This window comes from Adiantum capillus-veneris, chromosome 25 (genome assembly GCF_014529385.1).
Source record: "Adiantum capillus-veneris isolate H3 chromosome 25, ASM1452938v2, whole genome shotgun sequence".
In the NCBI taxonomy this organism is placed as follows: domain Eukaryota; kingdom Viridiplantae; phylum Streptophyta; class Polypodiopsida; order Polypodiales; family Pteridaceae; genus Adiantum; species Adiantum capillus-veneris.
The window spans coordinates 96161810-96179477 of record NC_140955.1 but is presented as its reverse complement, the minus strand read 5'-3'; the positions used below and the strand labels follow the sequence as shown (position 1 = coordinate 96179477).

Below are 17668 nucleotides of genomic sequence, written 5' to 3'. Positions count from 1 at the left end.
AAATTGCAAGGAAAGACCCTGCTATGCTTGCCAGCTATGGCCACATCTGCAATGGAAGGATTGCCTTCAAGGTTGGATCTCTCTAAAGGAATGTATGGAAGAAGCATCCTAGTGTTGCTGACTGCATGAGTGCGAGCTAGATGTCTCTACTAATTGTTGACACTACATGCAAACCTATTCCAAAGGATCTTGAAAATCTTTTGTTGAACATCAAGAAAAACCGCCCATAAAAGGCTGAAAACCTATCCCATAAGTGGTGCTAACAAGCTCACAAGAGATCGTAAACATGTCCCACAACTCATATTGACAAGCTCACAAAAGGGCAAAGGAATGACCAAATCTGTAGGGCCACACTACCACTAGGGAAGGAGAGAACATGGAGATAGGAGAAGTCCACATCTTCAACAAAACCTCCTTCAACCGCTGACATGGTCTCCACCTAGGCTACCCTAGCCTCCTAAGAAAGTGAGGCTCTGGCGGTATCTCCTCCTAGCAAGCGAACTATTCTTGACAAAGAGGGAGACATGTCTTCTGTAGAGATCATGGAGCACCTTCTCTTCGATGTCTATGCCTTTGCTATGGTGCTCTGCATCTAGGTGATCACATCGTTTTCGTGTAGATGCTTTGAGAAAAAAAAACACAAGGGAGAATGTCCCTCTTGCCCATCAACTATCTCAATGTTGCCCTACTATTGGGAGGAAAAAAAAATTCGGCTGGAGAAAACGGTAGGATTGATCTATAGAAAAAACACAACCTGGATGCCCATCTCCCTACCCATCATGCCCCCTAGGGGCTCCATGCACCCAAGGGCTATGTGCACACTTCTCTCCCCTAATGCCTTGCCCTCTCCTATATACACCCAAGATTGTGGCTAAGGCAGTTGTCCACCAGCGATGACCTCGCAAAAGGGTGAGAGAGAGAGAGAGAGAGCGGGGGGGGGGGGGGACACAAGGTGGCCCAATAGGGCCATGTGAAAAAAATTGGCAAGATTGAGAAAAATATTCCCAGTCTGCAAGAGCCTAATGGCCATGGAACCAAACCCAAAAACCAAGCTAAACATGTCTAAACACAACCCAACATGAGAGAACAACCTCACACTAGCCAAGCACAACTGCAAAACAGCCCTCACTCACTACACCTCTCCCTGGGAGAAATTGGGAGTGACCGGACGAGTTGCGAGAGATGCGTGAACTCCCAATTCCAATGGGAAAACTAACTCAAAAAACAAATTCTTGAAAAATACCACGAAGAAGATTGTAGAGAATAACATAATGGATTAGAAGCAAAAGTTGCACTCGACATTATGGACTTTTAGAACCACCTATACAGCTAGCACTAGCTCTACCCCGTTCGCAATAGTGTGCGAAACAAAAACAAATGTGTCAATGGAATTTTTAGTGCCCAGTATATGCATTGTCGTGCAACAACTACAATGGAGCAACCTAACAGGTTGAGAAGCTCCTCCCTCATGCATGCATTTTTTGTATTAGTTAAACTCGAAAAGTGAACTCAAAAGGAAGGCTACATACCTTTTTTGATACATAGTAACTACTTTGATGAAAATAAAGTTTGCATGGTTTAAGAGATATTTCCTATGACCTAAGAGAGTTAAATTGACTTATGATCTTGCTTAAGAAGTAGATGTCGTCCAAAGTGAATGAGTCCTCATACTTTGCATCTACTTATCTATCAACATACATCAATCACGCATTAGATCATAAGTTCGTATTTTTATGACATTACCCCAAGTTTAAAAGAAACGTCAATTGCACTACCTCGATCAAAAATCTAAACAAGTTTCCTTTGTTGCATCAATCAACAACCCAATTTAAGTAATGATTATGATGTCGCAATTGAGGATTTAGACAAGCATGGGTGTTGCCTCAATCACTTCTATACACTATATACTAACAACATTGAGGAACTATAGCTTATGAACATTTTTTTGTCTCAATTGTTGATATATAGGGAACTATTGCCTCAGACATGGCACTTAACACAATTCTGCTACCTCTATAGGCAATCTACACAAGAATGAACCACACATCCTCATTCGGTAATACGCATGCTATCTAATGTGTATGATGGGTAAAGGCAAACATGAGCGATGGATATTGATGTGAAGCATGTGATGCTTGAACCATTGAGCCTCCCAAAGTGATTGGTTTTTATGCTTCACCAAATATCTATGTTATGGTTGTGTTGGATGGGCAAGAGTCACTTTTTGATCCAAAATTCTTTTAGGGATCCAGGATTCTACATCTTCTTCTATGAGAGGAGAATTATTAGCCGTTTATGCAATGGGAAGATTGCTTTTAAATGTGTGTAGCAGACTGAAGTAAAAAGAATTATTTATATGCTAGTCAAGAAGGATTTGGCTAGGCTATGATATTCTATTAGCCTCAAGGACTTTACAAATGATACTTACAATAGGTGTGGGTAGATTTTGGCCATAGAAATTTCAAAAACAAGCTTTTCCTATTGTCAAGTGAACACTATTTCTCTATGAAAACTACAATAAAGTGCTCATCCCAAAATTTTCACTAATAAATTGTGTAACACGTCTAAAATTATGTCATTAATTGCTTCAATTTGACATTACTTTCAAACGAGAATTAAAACTAAAATCCATTTTACATCCTCCATTGGAAACAAAGCTATCCGAAAGTTTTTACAAAAACGTAAATTCTTGCTAAAAATAACCATTTCATGAAAACCATGAAAATAAAAATGTTTCTAATCAAAAGCTTTACAACTTGTCATGCAGTCAATGTTTCTTGCTCAAAGCTACATAGGACACAAGCCTCAAAATATATCTTGTCACGTTGGCCTTTAATGCCTACATCATTGAAGGGCTTAATTCATTCATTAGATATGAGGACAGTGCTTAATTCATTCATTAGATATGAGGACAGTGCAAAGTGCAAAGTTTTGATGAGGTGGATGAAGAAGCTCTAGTTTGAAACAAAATTCTTAAAAGTGAAGCTTAAGCAAGGTCATTGGCCCAATTTCAGATTAATGGTGTTCATTTTAAGGCTAAGCCCCAGTAGTCATTAGGCTTGAGCTTAATTAAGCATTGGAGGCTACCATGATACTTCCTATTGAACAATAATCAAAACTTTAATTGAGCCATAAGCTTCAACGCCATAAGTTTGGTCATGAAAAGGCTCAATGCTAAGTAGATACTTATTGAATCATCATGAAGGATACAAAAAGGTTAAATTTTTACCATCATCTGGTTTTCATGCACCATACAATGAAGAATCAAGCTTAACTTTGGACTTCTTGAAAGTGAAGCTTAGACAAAGGCCCTTGTTGAACCTCAAGATTCATTCTCGTGATGATTAATGGACCTCAAAGCTCAAACTTGAGATTGACCCTTGTAAATAATAAAAATAAAGCTTACATGAGCCAAAAATCTTATTTAAACATTAGGAAAGGGGTCCCTTCAGGTGAGAGGTTCTTATGTGAACTAGAGCTTACCTTCCTAAGGTGCTCAACTTCAACAAGTACCTTACTCATTGTTCAATGTAAGCGTAACTGTAGCAGGCTACAGTGTCACTTTCACAGGACACACAGTTAGTACAGTTGGTCTAGGCTGGTTCACACTAGACGGACTCTCTGGGCTGGGCAGTGACACATGGCAGCAGAGATATGGACTGGTCTAGTGGACATCGTGGCCAGGTCACCACATGGCTGACATTACATGGCTGACATTTATGAGCCGTTGGTGGCTCTTTATGGTGGTATATGTGAGTAGTAGTTGTTGGGTCAGGATCATCTTCTTTTACATCTAGTCAAGCATCGTGGTCTAGGGCATAGAGTCTGTACACAGAGCACGTCTTCACCATCCCTGCACATCTCAGCCTCGACACCCCATTGTACCTGAGAATCCTGGGCTGGAGCTGAGTGTGTTGCCACGCGAGAGTCTATATCAGTTCTTTGAGATAGTCGAGTCATTTGTTGTGGTCTGCTGCTGTTGTGTCACTGTGAGCTAAGTTGTTGTCTGTTGTTTCTTGTTTCAGTCTATTTGAGTGAGATTGTCACGCACATTGCATTGAGGAGCACCCACTGTAGAGAGCACGACACACTATCTACGCTACAGGTGCTCTCATTTTGGCGATCACAGTGGGACCTCAACTGAAGTCTCACTCTCTGTGAGGTACAAATCCTGAAGCTAGTTGGGTTTATCTAGCTTCGCCTAATTTGCCTTGCACTGTGTAGCCTGTTGGTCTGGTTCTCTCTCACCCTGGTCCAATTGGTTTGGTCCTCTCTTGCCCTGGTCCAATTGGTATGGTCTCTCTAGCCTGGTCCAATCAATCCTCGTCCCTGGTCTAGTCTAGTCCCTCCTCGTCCCCGGTCCAGCCTGGGTCTAGTAGAGTCTAGACCTGTCTTCAACCAGTTATAAGTTTTCTTGCCCAAATCTTGGTTGGATTGGTGGTCACTGCATGACACATACAAGGCGGTCAGTCGAGCGTCAAAGCGCACTACTCAGCCCTCTGAAGGACTACAACAGAAGACGAACCTTGGTACCTAGTAGAAGTCCATCAAACTCATCACCCATACCTCCACATACGAGATCACCCATTCCTCCATCCGGTTCCACATCTTCCATATCACTTTCTCCAATAAAGCTCTCTCCTATTCTGCTACAGCAGGCTATTGAGCAACAGGCTCAGCAAGGGGCCATGGAGGCGTTGGCTAGTGTTTTGGCCAAGGTAAACATCAAGTTCCCTACCTTCAAAGGACTCTCTTCAGAAGATGTTGATGACCATGCAAGGAGGTTTGTATCTCTCTGTAGGGGTCGTGGTCTTAACAGGGAAGATACTTATTTGATACTCTTTCAATCCACCTTGGATGGCTTAGCAGACAAATGGTACAGCCAGTTTGTAGAGAACCATTTTGCAACTTGGGCAGCCTTAAGACAACAGTTCTGTGCAGCTTTCAGGCCAAGTGACTACTAGGAGAAGGTGTTGGATGAGTTGGCCAACATGGTGCTCCAGCCAGAGGAGACTTTTGCAGAGCTTATGACTAAAACCAAGTCTCTTGTTGCCAAGCTTCCCCAGCAACCCGGTGAATTCATGGTTAAGAAGTGGGTGGAGAAGGCGCTTCCCAAAACTTCTCAACAAAACTCCGAGAGAGTCTCCGACCCGACGCCACTCTGGAGGAATTCATCGCAGCTGCGACTAGGATAGAGGGGGCTAGGAAGCTGTTCAACAACTCCCCTCACATAGAGACCCCCTCTGTGTTTTCGGAAAGTCCTACTAATCCATTGACTTCTTTACGTAGAGAACTTGAAGCCCTAAAACTACAACGCCCTCTTCAAGAGGAGAAATCAATCTCCCTTCGCCAGGAGAAACCCCGCATCTTGAGGCTTTGGATCAAATCAAGAGAGAGCTAGAAGAGCTTCGGTCTCAACAGGAGACTAAGGCTATGGTATGGTGCAGCTCATGTCGCTCTCCAAGACATCCTCCACAGGATTGTCCTTTTCGGGCTTATTGCCACTTCTGCGAGAAGTCTGAGCATGAAGACAAGGATTGCTACTATATCAAGGGATTACGGCAAATACAACAAAGGCTTGGTCCTTCTCTTCAACAAGGGCCAGCGCCTGCATCCAACATGGTTTCTCCCTGTGGCCATCCACACCATATGCCACCTTTGCTGACAGCCCTTCCTATGCAAGGTATGCAGAGCACTTTTCCCTCTCAGAGCTTTTATCATAGACATGCTCCCTCATCACCTCAAAGCTTCTATGCCTCCACCTCCAACTCAATGCACCAGGAGCACGGACCACCTCGCCCTTCGACTTACCCTTTGAATCGGCCCATTTTGTGCTACAGATGCGGGGAATATGGGCATTACCAAAGCAAATGCCCCCTGCCAGAAGGGTCCCCTCCTTGCGGTCATTGCCCTGAAACAAAGGATCACTACAGTAAGGATCACTATAGTAAGGATTTCCCTAAACTTCGTGCATCCACGGCTTCGAACCCAAGTCAAAGCCAGAATGAGTTTACCTTTCCCAAGCTCAATCTGATAGCAGTTAGCACCGTCCCTCAGCCTCTCCCTTCTACCCACGTGGTTACCTCTCAAAATAATCTATAGTTGGTAGAGGAGCCATCGGGTGTCCTCACTCGGGCCCAAAGAGCTGCCCTCGGTCTTAGTATTCCAACACGTTCAACTCCCCCACACATTCTCTCAACAGTGGATACCCAACCTTCAGCCGCCGCCGCTGACAAGCCATCACCCAGTGGCAAGCAAGAATCCAAATCTTTGCTCTCCGATCTTGATGAAGCTTTCTTGGGAGCAGTTTCCAATCTACACAAGATCAAGGTACCAGAGGAACAACAGGTAGAAAAAGAGAAGCTTACAGCAGAAATAATCTTGAAGAACACCTTCCAACAAGTGTCCCTCTATGACATGCTACAACTAGAAGCGAGTTTTAGAAGTGACACCCTTGTTGTTATTCAGTCACTTTACCCTGGAGCGGGTCCTAGTGGCGGGCACCTTAGTAGACAATGTGCCTCTGCAGGTACAAGACTTTACTTTTGACTTGGATTTTGTTGTGGTTCGTTTCCCAGGTTGAGGGCGGATTTCCCTTGCTCATTGGAAGACCATGGCTTCGACACACTAAAGCACTTCATGATTGGGGAAATGATGCCATGTGGATACATACTTCTAGCTCCCTGATGCAACCTATTCTCTTAGAAGGAGGTATGGATCCCGTGGTGCAGCAAGTTTCTTGTCAATGGAAACCAACCCTGAACAAGAACAACCTACTACACCTAAAGGGTCAGACGAAGATCTGCTAGAGTGGTTGGAAGCTACAAAGTCTATGCCTTGTTATGGAGTCTCTATTCAACCTTTGCCATTGCCCGAGAATACAATTTCCTCCACATTTTCATTTTCAGATAAGGAAGAGCCCAACGAGCCGCCGAAGCCAGCAGCCAATGTAGAAGATCTACAGGCGCCCTCAAACATCAGCCCCATTAGTGTCTGCTTCTCCAAACATAACAAAGTTCTCCTCTGTGTCTAGCGATCTCCCTGCACAGAGCCCGTCCTGCTTGATGGATTCCTTGCTCATGATTGTTTTCTTGCTCATGGTACCTCCTAATGCTCTCCATCAACTGTTGCGCTCTGTAGCATCTCCTCTTTCGGCCAGTGGACCATGGAATTCATATACAATGCCACCCCCTCACACCCTCTCACCCCCATCTACCCTCTCTCCCAACTCGCCCCCTCTCCCCTTCCCGAACTCGCCCCTCTCTCCCCAACTTGCCCCCCCCCCCCCCCCCCCCCCCCCCCTCTTCCAATTCGTCCCCCTCCCTCCCCAACTCGCCCACCTACCCTCTTCCCAACTCGCCCCATACCCTCTCTCCCCAATTCTCCCCCTTTCCCCCTCCCAAATTCTCCCCTTCCCCTCTCTCCCAACTCGCCCCCTCTCCCCTTCCCAAACTCGCCCCTCTCTCCCCAACTCGGTTCCCCCCCCCCCCCCCCCCCCCCCCCCCCATCCCCCTCCCTCCCCAACTCGCCCACCTACCCTCTCTCCCAACTTGCCCCCCCTCTCCCAATTCGTCCCCCTCCCCCTCACCAATTCAGCCCACCCCACCATCCCAATTCGTCCCTTTTTTTTCAAAATTCATCCCCCCTCCCAATAACAACAACAACTCGCCCCTCTCTCCCAATCCCCCCCCCCCCAATTCGTCCCTACCCTTTTCCCCCTCGCCCCTAGTCCCCCTACTTTCCCCCTCGCCCCCCTACCCACCTGGACTCGCCCCCTCCCAGCCTCGGCTTAAGCCAGTTCTTTCCCCACCCCGCACTTCAGTAGCCTAGCACTTCAGGAGCCTTTTGGATTTGGTTGCTGATAAGCCTTTTGGTTGTTTCCTTGTGGTTTTCAAGCATTCATCTGGTTGCCATCCCATTGCTCTAAATGCTTTTTCGTTCTGCCATCACGATGGAACTTTACTCTATTTGCGGTATTACTCGAACTTCTGGTCATCCCTCTTTTCGAGCAACTTCATCTGCAAGCATGGACTAGGTCATTTTCCTCTCACTATGGTTATGGCGGATAAAGATGCGTTGCATCAAACCGAGCATATCTCTTTACTGTGGAGCCTCATTCTGTTTTGCCAATTGGGATTCTTGGACTATGCAATCATATTGGGTTCCTGCCTATTCAAAGGCTTAAGGCGTTTGCAAGCAGTGCAGTGTTTTTAAATCCACTTTTGAGGTATGTAAGTTCATGGTTGGGCCTAGCACCTGCTTCAAGAAAGACGTACAGATGTAGTACCTAGTGGTTTTCTTTCACGTTTTTTCAATATTTCCTCACTGAGACGGTGAGAGGTCTTGTGGCGGGCAACCTGTATAGCAGGCTACAGTGTCACTTTCACAGGACACACAGTTAGTACAGTTGGTCTAGGCTGGTTCACACTAGACGGACTCTCTGGCCTGGGCAGTGACACGTGGCTGCAGAGATACGGAATGGTCTAGTGGACATCGTGGCCAGGTCACCACATGGCTAACATTTATGAGTCGTTGGTGGCTCTTTATGGTGGCACATGTGAGTAGTAGCTGTTGGGTCAGGATCATCTTCTTTTACATCTGGTCCAGCGTCGTGGTCTAGGGCATAGAGTCTGTACACAAAGCACGTCTTCACCATCCCTGCACATCTGAGCCTCGACACCCCATTGTACCTAAGAAGCCTGGGCTGGAGCTGACTGTGTTGCCACGCGAGAGTCTGTATCAGTTCTTTGAGATATTCGAGTCATTTGTTGTGGTCTGTTGTTGTTGTGTCGATGTGAGCTCGGTTGTTGTCTGTTGTTTCTTGTTTAAGTCTGTTTGAGTGAGATTGTCACGCACATTGCACTGAGGAGCACCCACTGTAGAGAGCACGACACACTATCTGCGCTACACTAACGTTTAAAATTTGCATCATAGTTCTTATAGAGGTCAATCTAGAAGAAGAACCAATATTGTGGACCGTCTGACACAACCAAATTTTTGGCGCCATTTGTCTAGTCATATGGAACTCTCGTACTCTCCACATGTGGAGTATGCTCCTATTAAGTTAGTTCAAGTCTAAAAAAGTGGAATTGTGTATAGAGTGACATATTGTACTCGGCCTCAGTAGAAAGAGAAACTAATGGTTGCTTCTTTTTGACCCATGAGATAATTCCGAATGCACGTGAAAAGCTTAATCTATCATTGGTCTCCTGTTACCTATGTCTCCTACCTAATTTGAGTCACAACAACCAATTAATGTTACTTCAATGACTATCTTATAAGCGATCCCATAGTCAGAAGTACCATCTCAAACTCTGTACATAATGCTACTTTTTTATCATGATCTCCGGTGAGAGTAAGATCATTCGCATAAAAAACCCCACTTTGTCTACATATGTATTCTCATACCTCAAGAATAGGTGAGGTGGGCAACCCTGCTTTACCTCAGCAGTACTCTTGACTTCATTTTTACTCTTTACAAGGCACTTTTCATTGATCATAGAGCATATATATGCCCTAATGCATCTCCTCATGTACATTTACATCTTGCAACCTAGAGCATCTTGATGAATGATTGGATGTTCCTCTCATCTTGACATTGGAAGATGGTGATGGGAGTTGTTAAGAATACACATTATTCAAGGCCAAATTTGGAGGACGTAGCAGATACATAATTGTGCAAGATGAAAGTTATGGAGGTCAACTTCAACATTCTATGATCACGCTAGAATCCCACGGAAATCAATCTTTGGAGGGTACTAGACCAGATGAAGGTTTTGGTGTTAATATCCTTCTCATAATTCTCGTACATGGCTCAATGTCAAATGCTTGTAGAAATAAAACAATATATTCTCCTCCTTTGTCCATAGCTCTCTTCAGTCAAGACTCTCAAAGTGCTTATATGATCTAAGGTGATGTAGCCCTTCCTGAGAACACTTGCCATATCTCTTAGCCCACCCACTCACTCCGTGCCATGAATAGTTTGCAAGACTACTAAGCTACATACAATGAAAGAAACCCTAGACGTAAACAACTTGCCTTCTATCATGTCCACACCCATCAAATGTACCATCACAATGGGGGAATTGTTGAGAATTTAACCACATTTATGGAAACATTTGCAAGACAGTTTGGAGAAAATGGGAGTAAAAGGACTGACCAAGGAACATATTCAAAAATTAAAACAAGAGAACGAACCTGGAACTATAGTCAAACCTATATCTGTAAATAAAGTGGGGGATTATTGTGAAGGAGAAGAAGGTAATACCATGCTACCTGAATGAATATGCTAGAGTTAAATCTCTTGCTATCTTGGACAGTGGAAATGGATTGCTATGGGTCGGTCATGATGGGTTGATTGGTCTGAGAGGAAATGTGAATGCATCTCTCTCTCAAATTCACAAGGGTGGTGGATCCTCTAGCTTTTCCGTGTGGACGATAAATCAAAAGTGTACCCACTTAAGATCGATATCATCCCAAGAATGCAATGAGATGGACTTTCCCTTGTGGACATGTATAACAACCCATGGTGCCTTAAACAGATGGCACAAAGCATCCTAGAGAAGCTTCCTTCTTTTGAATATTGTATCCTAGGGTGATTTGAATGTAGGATATGGTTAGAAGGCTTATTGCCAATAGGCTCTAGATTGGTTTGAGCAAAAGTGTTGTGGACAAGCCAAGACTTTTGCCATGAGCAAAGTATCCTAGAGGCTCTCTCTTACCATTCTGGCATTGTCAAGTGTGCTCTAGTTGCTTAAACTAGGCAAGACCAGCAATCTATGGACTTGTTTGAAGAAATGCAGCATGAGGGCATCCTATCATTCGAAGTGATGTATTTGTACATACTTAAAGCCTCTACTCCAATTGGAGCCATTGATGAGGAGAATAAAGTCCATGATGAGATTCGGAGGCAGAGAATGTTGGGCATTGTGCTTGGTCTTGTTCTCTCATGCCAAGGATGGTACTCTTCATCACACATGACGTATACGAGAATCTCCCTTCTCATGACATCATGCCTTGGAACACACTTCTTGCAAAATTTGATCACATCAAGCAAGGCCAGCAAGTTGTGGCCCATTTCTAACAAATGGAGCACTAAGGCATCCTTCATATTATATGATGGGGAAATTACCAAAATGCCGCTGAAATATGGGGAAATTCCCAAAATAACCCTCAAATTTCAAAATTTCCCCAAATACCCTTGTATCAAATTTGACTGGTCTGCTCCAAATTCTGCAAAGTTCAGTCTTTTTGACAATAGAGGTCTATCATCTTGCATACACAAATTTTCACCAGAGTTTCAAGTTGAGGGATTTGTGCCTACTAGTAATAAACCATTTTAGCTTGAGAGCCCACAATTGCCATTCAAAATCCTAGTTCTATCATCTTCGCTTGAGGGAGAACAAATCTTTCTATGAAGAGTTGCAAGAGGGAAAGTGTTTGGAGATGTTTGCAAGAATAACGAGGGGTATTTGGGGAATTTCAATAAAAATTAAGGGAATTTTGGGAACGTTTGGCACTACAAGAGATGGAGATGAACCTTTCCCATGTGTAAGCATCCATGCAGCAGCTCAGCTTTTAGTTGGGTTACACACCACCTCCCCAACATCAAGCACGCAGACATGAAGCAAGCAGGCATCAATTCATTGGCTGCATGAAAAGATCTGCAGACAACAGCATGGGCAGTCACGACCCCCTGCCCAAGCTTGAGCGGGGTTTGAGCTGACAACAACAAGGATTAGAAGTTCGCTGACAAAAAAGCCGAGCTTTAAGGACTGAGTTTTTGGTGTGAATACCATGCCCGTCTTGGGGACGGGCACGCACAAATCTGGTGTATATCCGGCCTGATGAGACTCCTCGTCTCAAATACAAGTGCCCATGAGAAAAGCTTGATCATTGCTATGCTGATACCAATCATGGTGGAATGAAGCCAAAATTAACCAATATTTTTTCACCAACAATTTGTGCATCGAAAATTACTGCCATCAACATATTAAACAAAATTTAGTAAAGTATTGGATTTCGAATTTGTTAAGTTTGGTCTTAATGGATTGTTCACTTTCATGTGCTCTAGGCAACTTCTTGCCAGGAGCTCAAGAAGCAAGAACTCGTTTCCAGAGTCCATGGACGCAAACCAAAACGCCAGAGACAAGACCATGGTCCCAAGGGCAGAGTTGACATGATAGTGGACTTCTAGTAAGCAAATGGGTTCTGTCAGAACTAGGGTCCTAGGGTGGCCCCGTGGGTAGGGACCCTAGGGCAAGGCCCTGCCAGATGTCTGGCACGATGCACGGGGGGGGGGGTCACTATAAGAGTGAATGGCTGGGAGGTTAGTGGCATGTCAGTCCCCACTGGATCTTACACGTTCCTATGCTATACTCTGCAGCACCCCTGACCTTGGGTTGCGCCAGATCAATTTGCAGTTCCCAAGGTGGGCATCGACGCCCTCTCTCCTTGGCAGCCCCGTTGTAAATGCTGCTCGTACGACCAAAACCTGATTAATATTGCACACCTTCAAAAAAGTGGCGATCATCTTTCTGGCTGATTTCAAGTTCAGTGACTATTAAACAGGATTCATTGATCACAACAGACTTGCATTATCAAATGCTGTGTCCAGTAGGTGAACATACCTCTATTTGGAAATAACCAAAAAGTGACAAAGTAAATAAGCCAAACATGTGAATGGACCAAAAAGATATTAAAAGTTCTTGAAGAAATCGTCCATTGTAAAGGGCCAAAAAAAAAAATCGATTTTTACATGGTCTTAAGAGAGTACAGTGAGCATCGTTGTACTTGTTTGAGGACACCAAGACTGCAGCAGTGATAACGTCGATAGGTGTCACAGAAGTTGAGTCTGATTGCTCTTGGCAGCATCCGTGCCCTGCTTACCAACACTAACTAATGAGTTTCTCTGATAGACCAGCTCTGAGCGCACCTTTAATTTTTCATGCCGGTCTTTGGCAAAGGAAGATCATCATGCTGTGGCCCACTCCCCTTGCATCATGTACCGTTTGGCCTTAGGTTTTAAAAGGCAGAAATGGATAGCCACCCTTATCAACCAAAAGAATCTCCACACCAATACAGAGTTGGGCCACTCCACTGTCCTAAATTTACTTTGGTGTGCTCCGCGACCATCCCCATCGAGACGTTTCTTCTGCAGCTACGGTCGAAGCAACCCCACTGTTGAGAACCTGACGTTGAAAAGTTGCATCAAGCAACTTCTCAGCTCTTGAAGCACGACTCTCAAGCTCTTTGATTGAAGCCATGACGCTCTCATACTGCACCTGCAGATGCAATTCCTTGAAACGAGTCAATAGCTTCCACATAAGACCACTAAGATTAAGGTTTTTGAACCGTTAAAGTGACATTCCATAATTCTTGATTTTGCCTAGTACAATCAAATTCCTTAAGGTTTTGACACCTACAACAGATCTAAGAGAACGCTCTGTTTTGCTGTACACTTATGCTTTTGTTTACCTCCATGTCCAAGCATGCTAGATGCGCAAAGAAAGGCAAGTTCACATCAAGTTCCCCAGTGGTTGCGATCCTCTCCTCACTCTTCTGCATTCTTCCTTTTTCAACGATTTAGCCTTTTGCACACATGAACAAACATGCCATTTTTGTTGCCTTCAGCATTAGACCAAGCCTCGACACAATCTCCCTACTCACTAAAGAAATCTCTCCCACTTGTTGTTACTATGTCAGGGAAAACATAGACTTAGAACCTACATAGGACAGCTGTAGGACTAAGACATTTGCTATATACGAAGTTCTAAACATGGAGCCATCAAAGTAGATAACTCACTTTAATTGAAGAAAACTAAATCTGTCCATGAAACTTTGTGAGTGTAGGAGCACCTAACATGGGAGTCTTCAAGACTTTGAACCAGAGAAAGAAAGCAATACAAAACACTCACAAATTAGACAAAAAAGAAGTTAAAAAGCTTTAGCTATCAGTAATGATCACCTGGTCTCAAATTAATCATGTGCAAAAGAGAGAGTCATAAGTTTTTCAAACATCAATCAAACGTGAAATGCAAACGAGTTCAAAGTACAAAACGAGTTTGATTCGGTCTCCTGGGCTGAATCAAACGCAACTACATTCTTTTAGCATTTGGTAGCATTCACAATCTGGAATGGACATTGAGTATCTTAATAGAGCATTTGCAAGCAAGGAGCATTTTCCTAACATTATACATAGCATTAAGATTAATCATGAACCAATGACCAGTGAGAAAGAAAAGTCCGTTAAGAATGAAGTTAAATGCCATCAAATACCTAACTCCATGAGCCAAAAACAACAAAGTGAAAAAAGAGCACCTCAATGTTTCTAACCCAACTTGGGTCAAGTCTGGAAACCGGTTTTAACTCCATTTTTATCAAACATTTTTAAACATGAGTAACGCTTTTCAATCGAGTTTGACTCAAACTACAGATACAGTAAAGAGGTACTCCAACACCCCCTCTCTGCAGTGGAAATAGATGAAACCAAAACTGAGATATCACGTGCACATCTAACCCTATGTGCATGTGGGCAAGCTTCCTCCTCCTCCTAGGGTTTAGGACAGCCTAGGAAGTATTCTGGCACCCTTGTGAACCTGTACGCAAGACTTGCATGTCCAGGCAATTTAGCATAGTTGCTGTAATCACTTCCGGGAGTGATCGAACAGAAAGACAAAGATGATTGCAAACTTCACACTTCAAAAACTGATTATCTGAGAGAGACAACACGACTCGGCGGAGTTCCGAGACTAGACGCATTGGCCCCAAAGACTTGCGCCCCTTTCGGTATTTCTTTATTATTGATTCAATTAATTACAACTCCCGAGGGTCGGACTCGCTTTGAGACTCTGCGTCCAGATGCTCTCAAGGAGGGGCCCATGGGCACTAGAAGGGTGCCAAAAGCAAAGCCCCAAAAGCATAAGACATAAAAGCATTTAATCCTAAAAGCTTCTGCACCCAAAAGCTAGCATAATTTGCGGAAAAATCCGTACAGCATGCCACACGTCATTGGCAACGCAAAAAGCAGGATTCCGTACAGTAGTGCCACGTGTCAGCAGGTCAGCGCGTTTTGTGGAAAATCCATACTGCAGCCACGTCAACAGGTCAACACAAATAACGAGGGTTCCCTACGGTTTGCCACATCATCATTCCCACGTCATCAGCTTGTCACATATCCCTCTCTTCAAGAACAGTAATCGTCCTCGATTACATGTGCAAAACAGCTTATCTTTTCTCTTATCTGCAAAACAAAGTCAAGTTAGGTCACGACCTGAAGGTCACTCAAACGTCTTAGTGCCACGCAGATGATCATGGATGCAAATAACACATAGAGAGAACTATTCACAACACAGAAGACTCTAGCTTTGACCAAGAGATTAGCATGGACCACCTTCCTAGGGAGAGAATCTGTGACTGGCCAAATGAACGCATGGATCAGATGTGTCTATAACCTCGACGCAAAAATCCTAGCCCTAGAACCCGTCACATACCGCCTTCAAAAATCAAAGCGGTCGTCCTTGATTGCAGGTTACGAATGCTCATACCTCTAACATTTATGCACCTTAAAATCTCACAATTGATCATCCATTCATGCATTCTTGTGTCATGATGGCCGTGCACGAAGAAAAGATAGCTGCAGACACCTCGGATGCGTCTGAAAATTTGTCTTGGACCGGTATCTTAGCCACCGCCTATGAAAGGTCATTGCTTGGATGTTGATTAGACACCCAAGATCTTAGCCAATGTCTATGGAATGCTGGTCACTCTTAGTCAGCTATTCCAAGTTGGTAGTTAGAGTTAGTTCAGATCAGTTAGTAGACTTCAGACCAAATCAGACATAGACATGACTGGAACTGGAAACAAGACTAGAATTGGAAGACAGTGAAACTGGACTTGGAAACTGAACTTACAGACTGGATCTATATTAAGACCAACAAACCAGTACGATGAGGGTAAACTCGGTGAGAGTTGGATTATGAAAGTACAACAGCTCTACGTATAATAGTTTGAGCTCCTAAATGATACAATGTAATGGAATCCGACTGACGTCCAAAATAAAGCAATGGGTCCTATTCATAGTCTTCCCGATTGGGTTCTGACTGGCCGCGCACTGTATCAGTTACCGTGGTGACTATCCATAGTTACTGCTTCTAGAAGACTACAGTTCAGCCATCCGCCATCCTCTTGCTAAGGGCCGTTCCCGCCATCTACATTCCTCCTCCCCTTGCTTGGATTTTGGTATGAACCAAAATTTCCAGAAGTTAGCTGATTTCATCCCATCTGACCTTCTTGCTATCTGGTGCCTTCTTAGGGCGTGTGCAGTACCTTGAAAGGCTCTGGAGCGTTGGAGCTGTCACAAACCGATGATGTAGCAGCCTCGCTGACGTGCCAGAACCGTACGGACAGCTCCACAAATTGCGTTGAATTGCTAATGTGGCAACAGTATGGAAAATCCCGCCTTTTGCGTTGGCGAGCAAAGAGGACCCTCGGATTTGTAACTTTGCTCAAGCATTACTATAAAAAGAAATATCGAAAGGGGCGCCAGATTTTGGGGCCAATACCTCTGGGCACGAAACTACGCCAAGCAGTGTCAACTCTATTTTTAAGTTGTGATAAAGTTTGTGAAGTGCTTTTAAGTGATTCTCTCGTGTGTCGTGTCACATTTCCGACTTGGGGTGCCCAAGTCTGTTACAAGAACCAACATTATCCTTCTGAATTCACATATATATGGTTTCTTGCTCTAGTTGGTCTTTCCTGGCCGTCTTCATCTCAACTTCGTATGTTGTCAATGTTTTGGTATCGGGTTCATACAATGTGCGATTGACTTATGGCAATAGGATGCAGTATGCATCCACCCTTAAGGTAGTGGCTGATTGCATTTAATTCGAGCTTTGAACAATATTTGAGCCATCTCTCTGAACTCGGGTTCAGAGGATGCTTTGTTAGCCAAATCTTTCTCAGGCATCTTCGAGGCCTCCACTGTTAGCTAAAGAGGCTGATTTGTGATTTTGATCAGCCGTCTTAATTGTACTTTCCATTGTCCCATCAAGAGCTGAAAATTCTGCAACTCTGCAATTAGCTCACTGACTTGATTCTTCTTCAGAGCTTCTTGCAAAACTTAGTTCCAAGCCACCCATTCAATAGTGCTTCCTCATACCATTCTTTGAGCCCATCGACTATCTGGATGTATCGTCGCTAGTTTGTTGGCTCAGTGTGTGGAGTATAGAGTGTTGGAAAGAATCAAGGAAGCTCCGCTTCCTTTGCTGGAATGGCGTAGAGCAGCACTAAGGAATCTGGGACAAACTCCAAAAAATTCATCACCATTTGATTTTCTTGTTGCATCATCTTCCTGGTGATCCGAACTGTATGAAACAAATTCTTGAGATGGAGTTCCTACTCTCTAATGTCATCAGCGTTTTAGGTCCTCTGCTGCTAGTGGCATTATTCTCAAGTAAAGCCTTTATTCTCTGGTCCAATATTCCCCTGGCACTATACATCTGAATGAGCATCTCTTTGATTTGGACCCTAATGTCTTTCATGCACTGGTATATGGGTTTAGTGCCAAGTAGCATTTCCAGTTGTAAGCCTAATAACTTTAAATTGTCAATGGCTAAGTTCTTCAGAAGTGGATTTACTGCCACATCATCAACAGTAACACACCACTCAA

General features: G+C 44.0%; 1 protein-coding gene across 3 annotated transcripts in view; it reads right to left on the bottom strand.

Annotated features, from left to right (window-relative positions):
* Positions 1 to 12678: 12678 nt before the first annotated feature.
* The window catches only part of LOC147425334 (uncharacterized), a 33656-nt gene continuing 28666 nt past the window's right edge, over positions 12679 to 17668 (bottom strand). For 2 of the 3 annotated variants that reach the window (XM_086500363.1, XM_086500362.1), the window contains one exon: positions 12679 to 13283. In XM_086500363.1, the coding sequence (XP_086356489.1) occupies positions 13110 to 13283 (174 nt within the window). In that variant the 3' untranslated portion in view covers positions 12679 to 13109. The remainder of the gene's footprint in view (positions 13284 to 17668) is intronic. The other variant, XR_015186442.1, reaches the window with a different exon arrangement.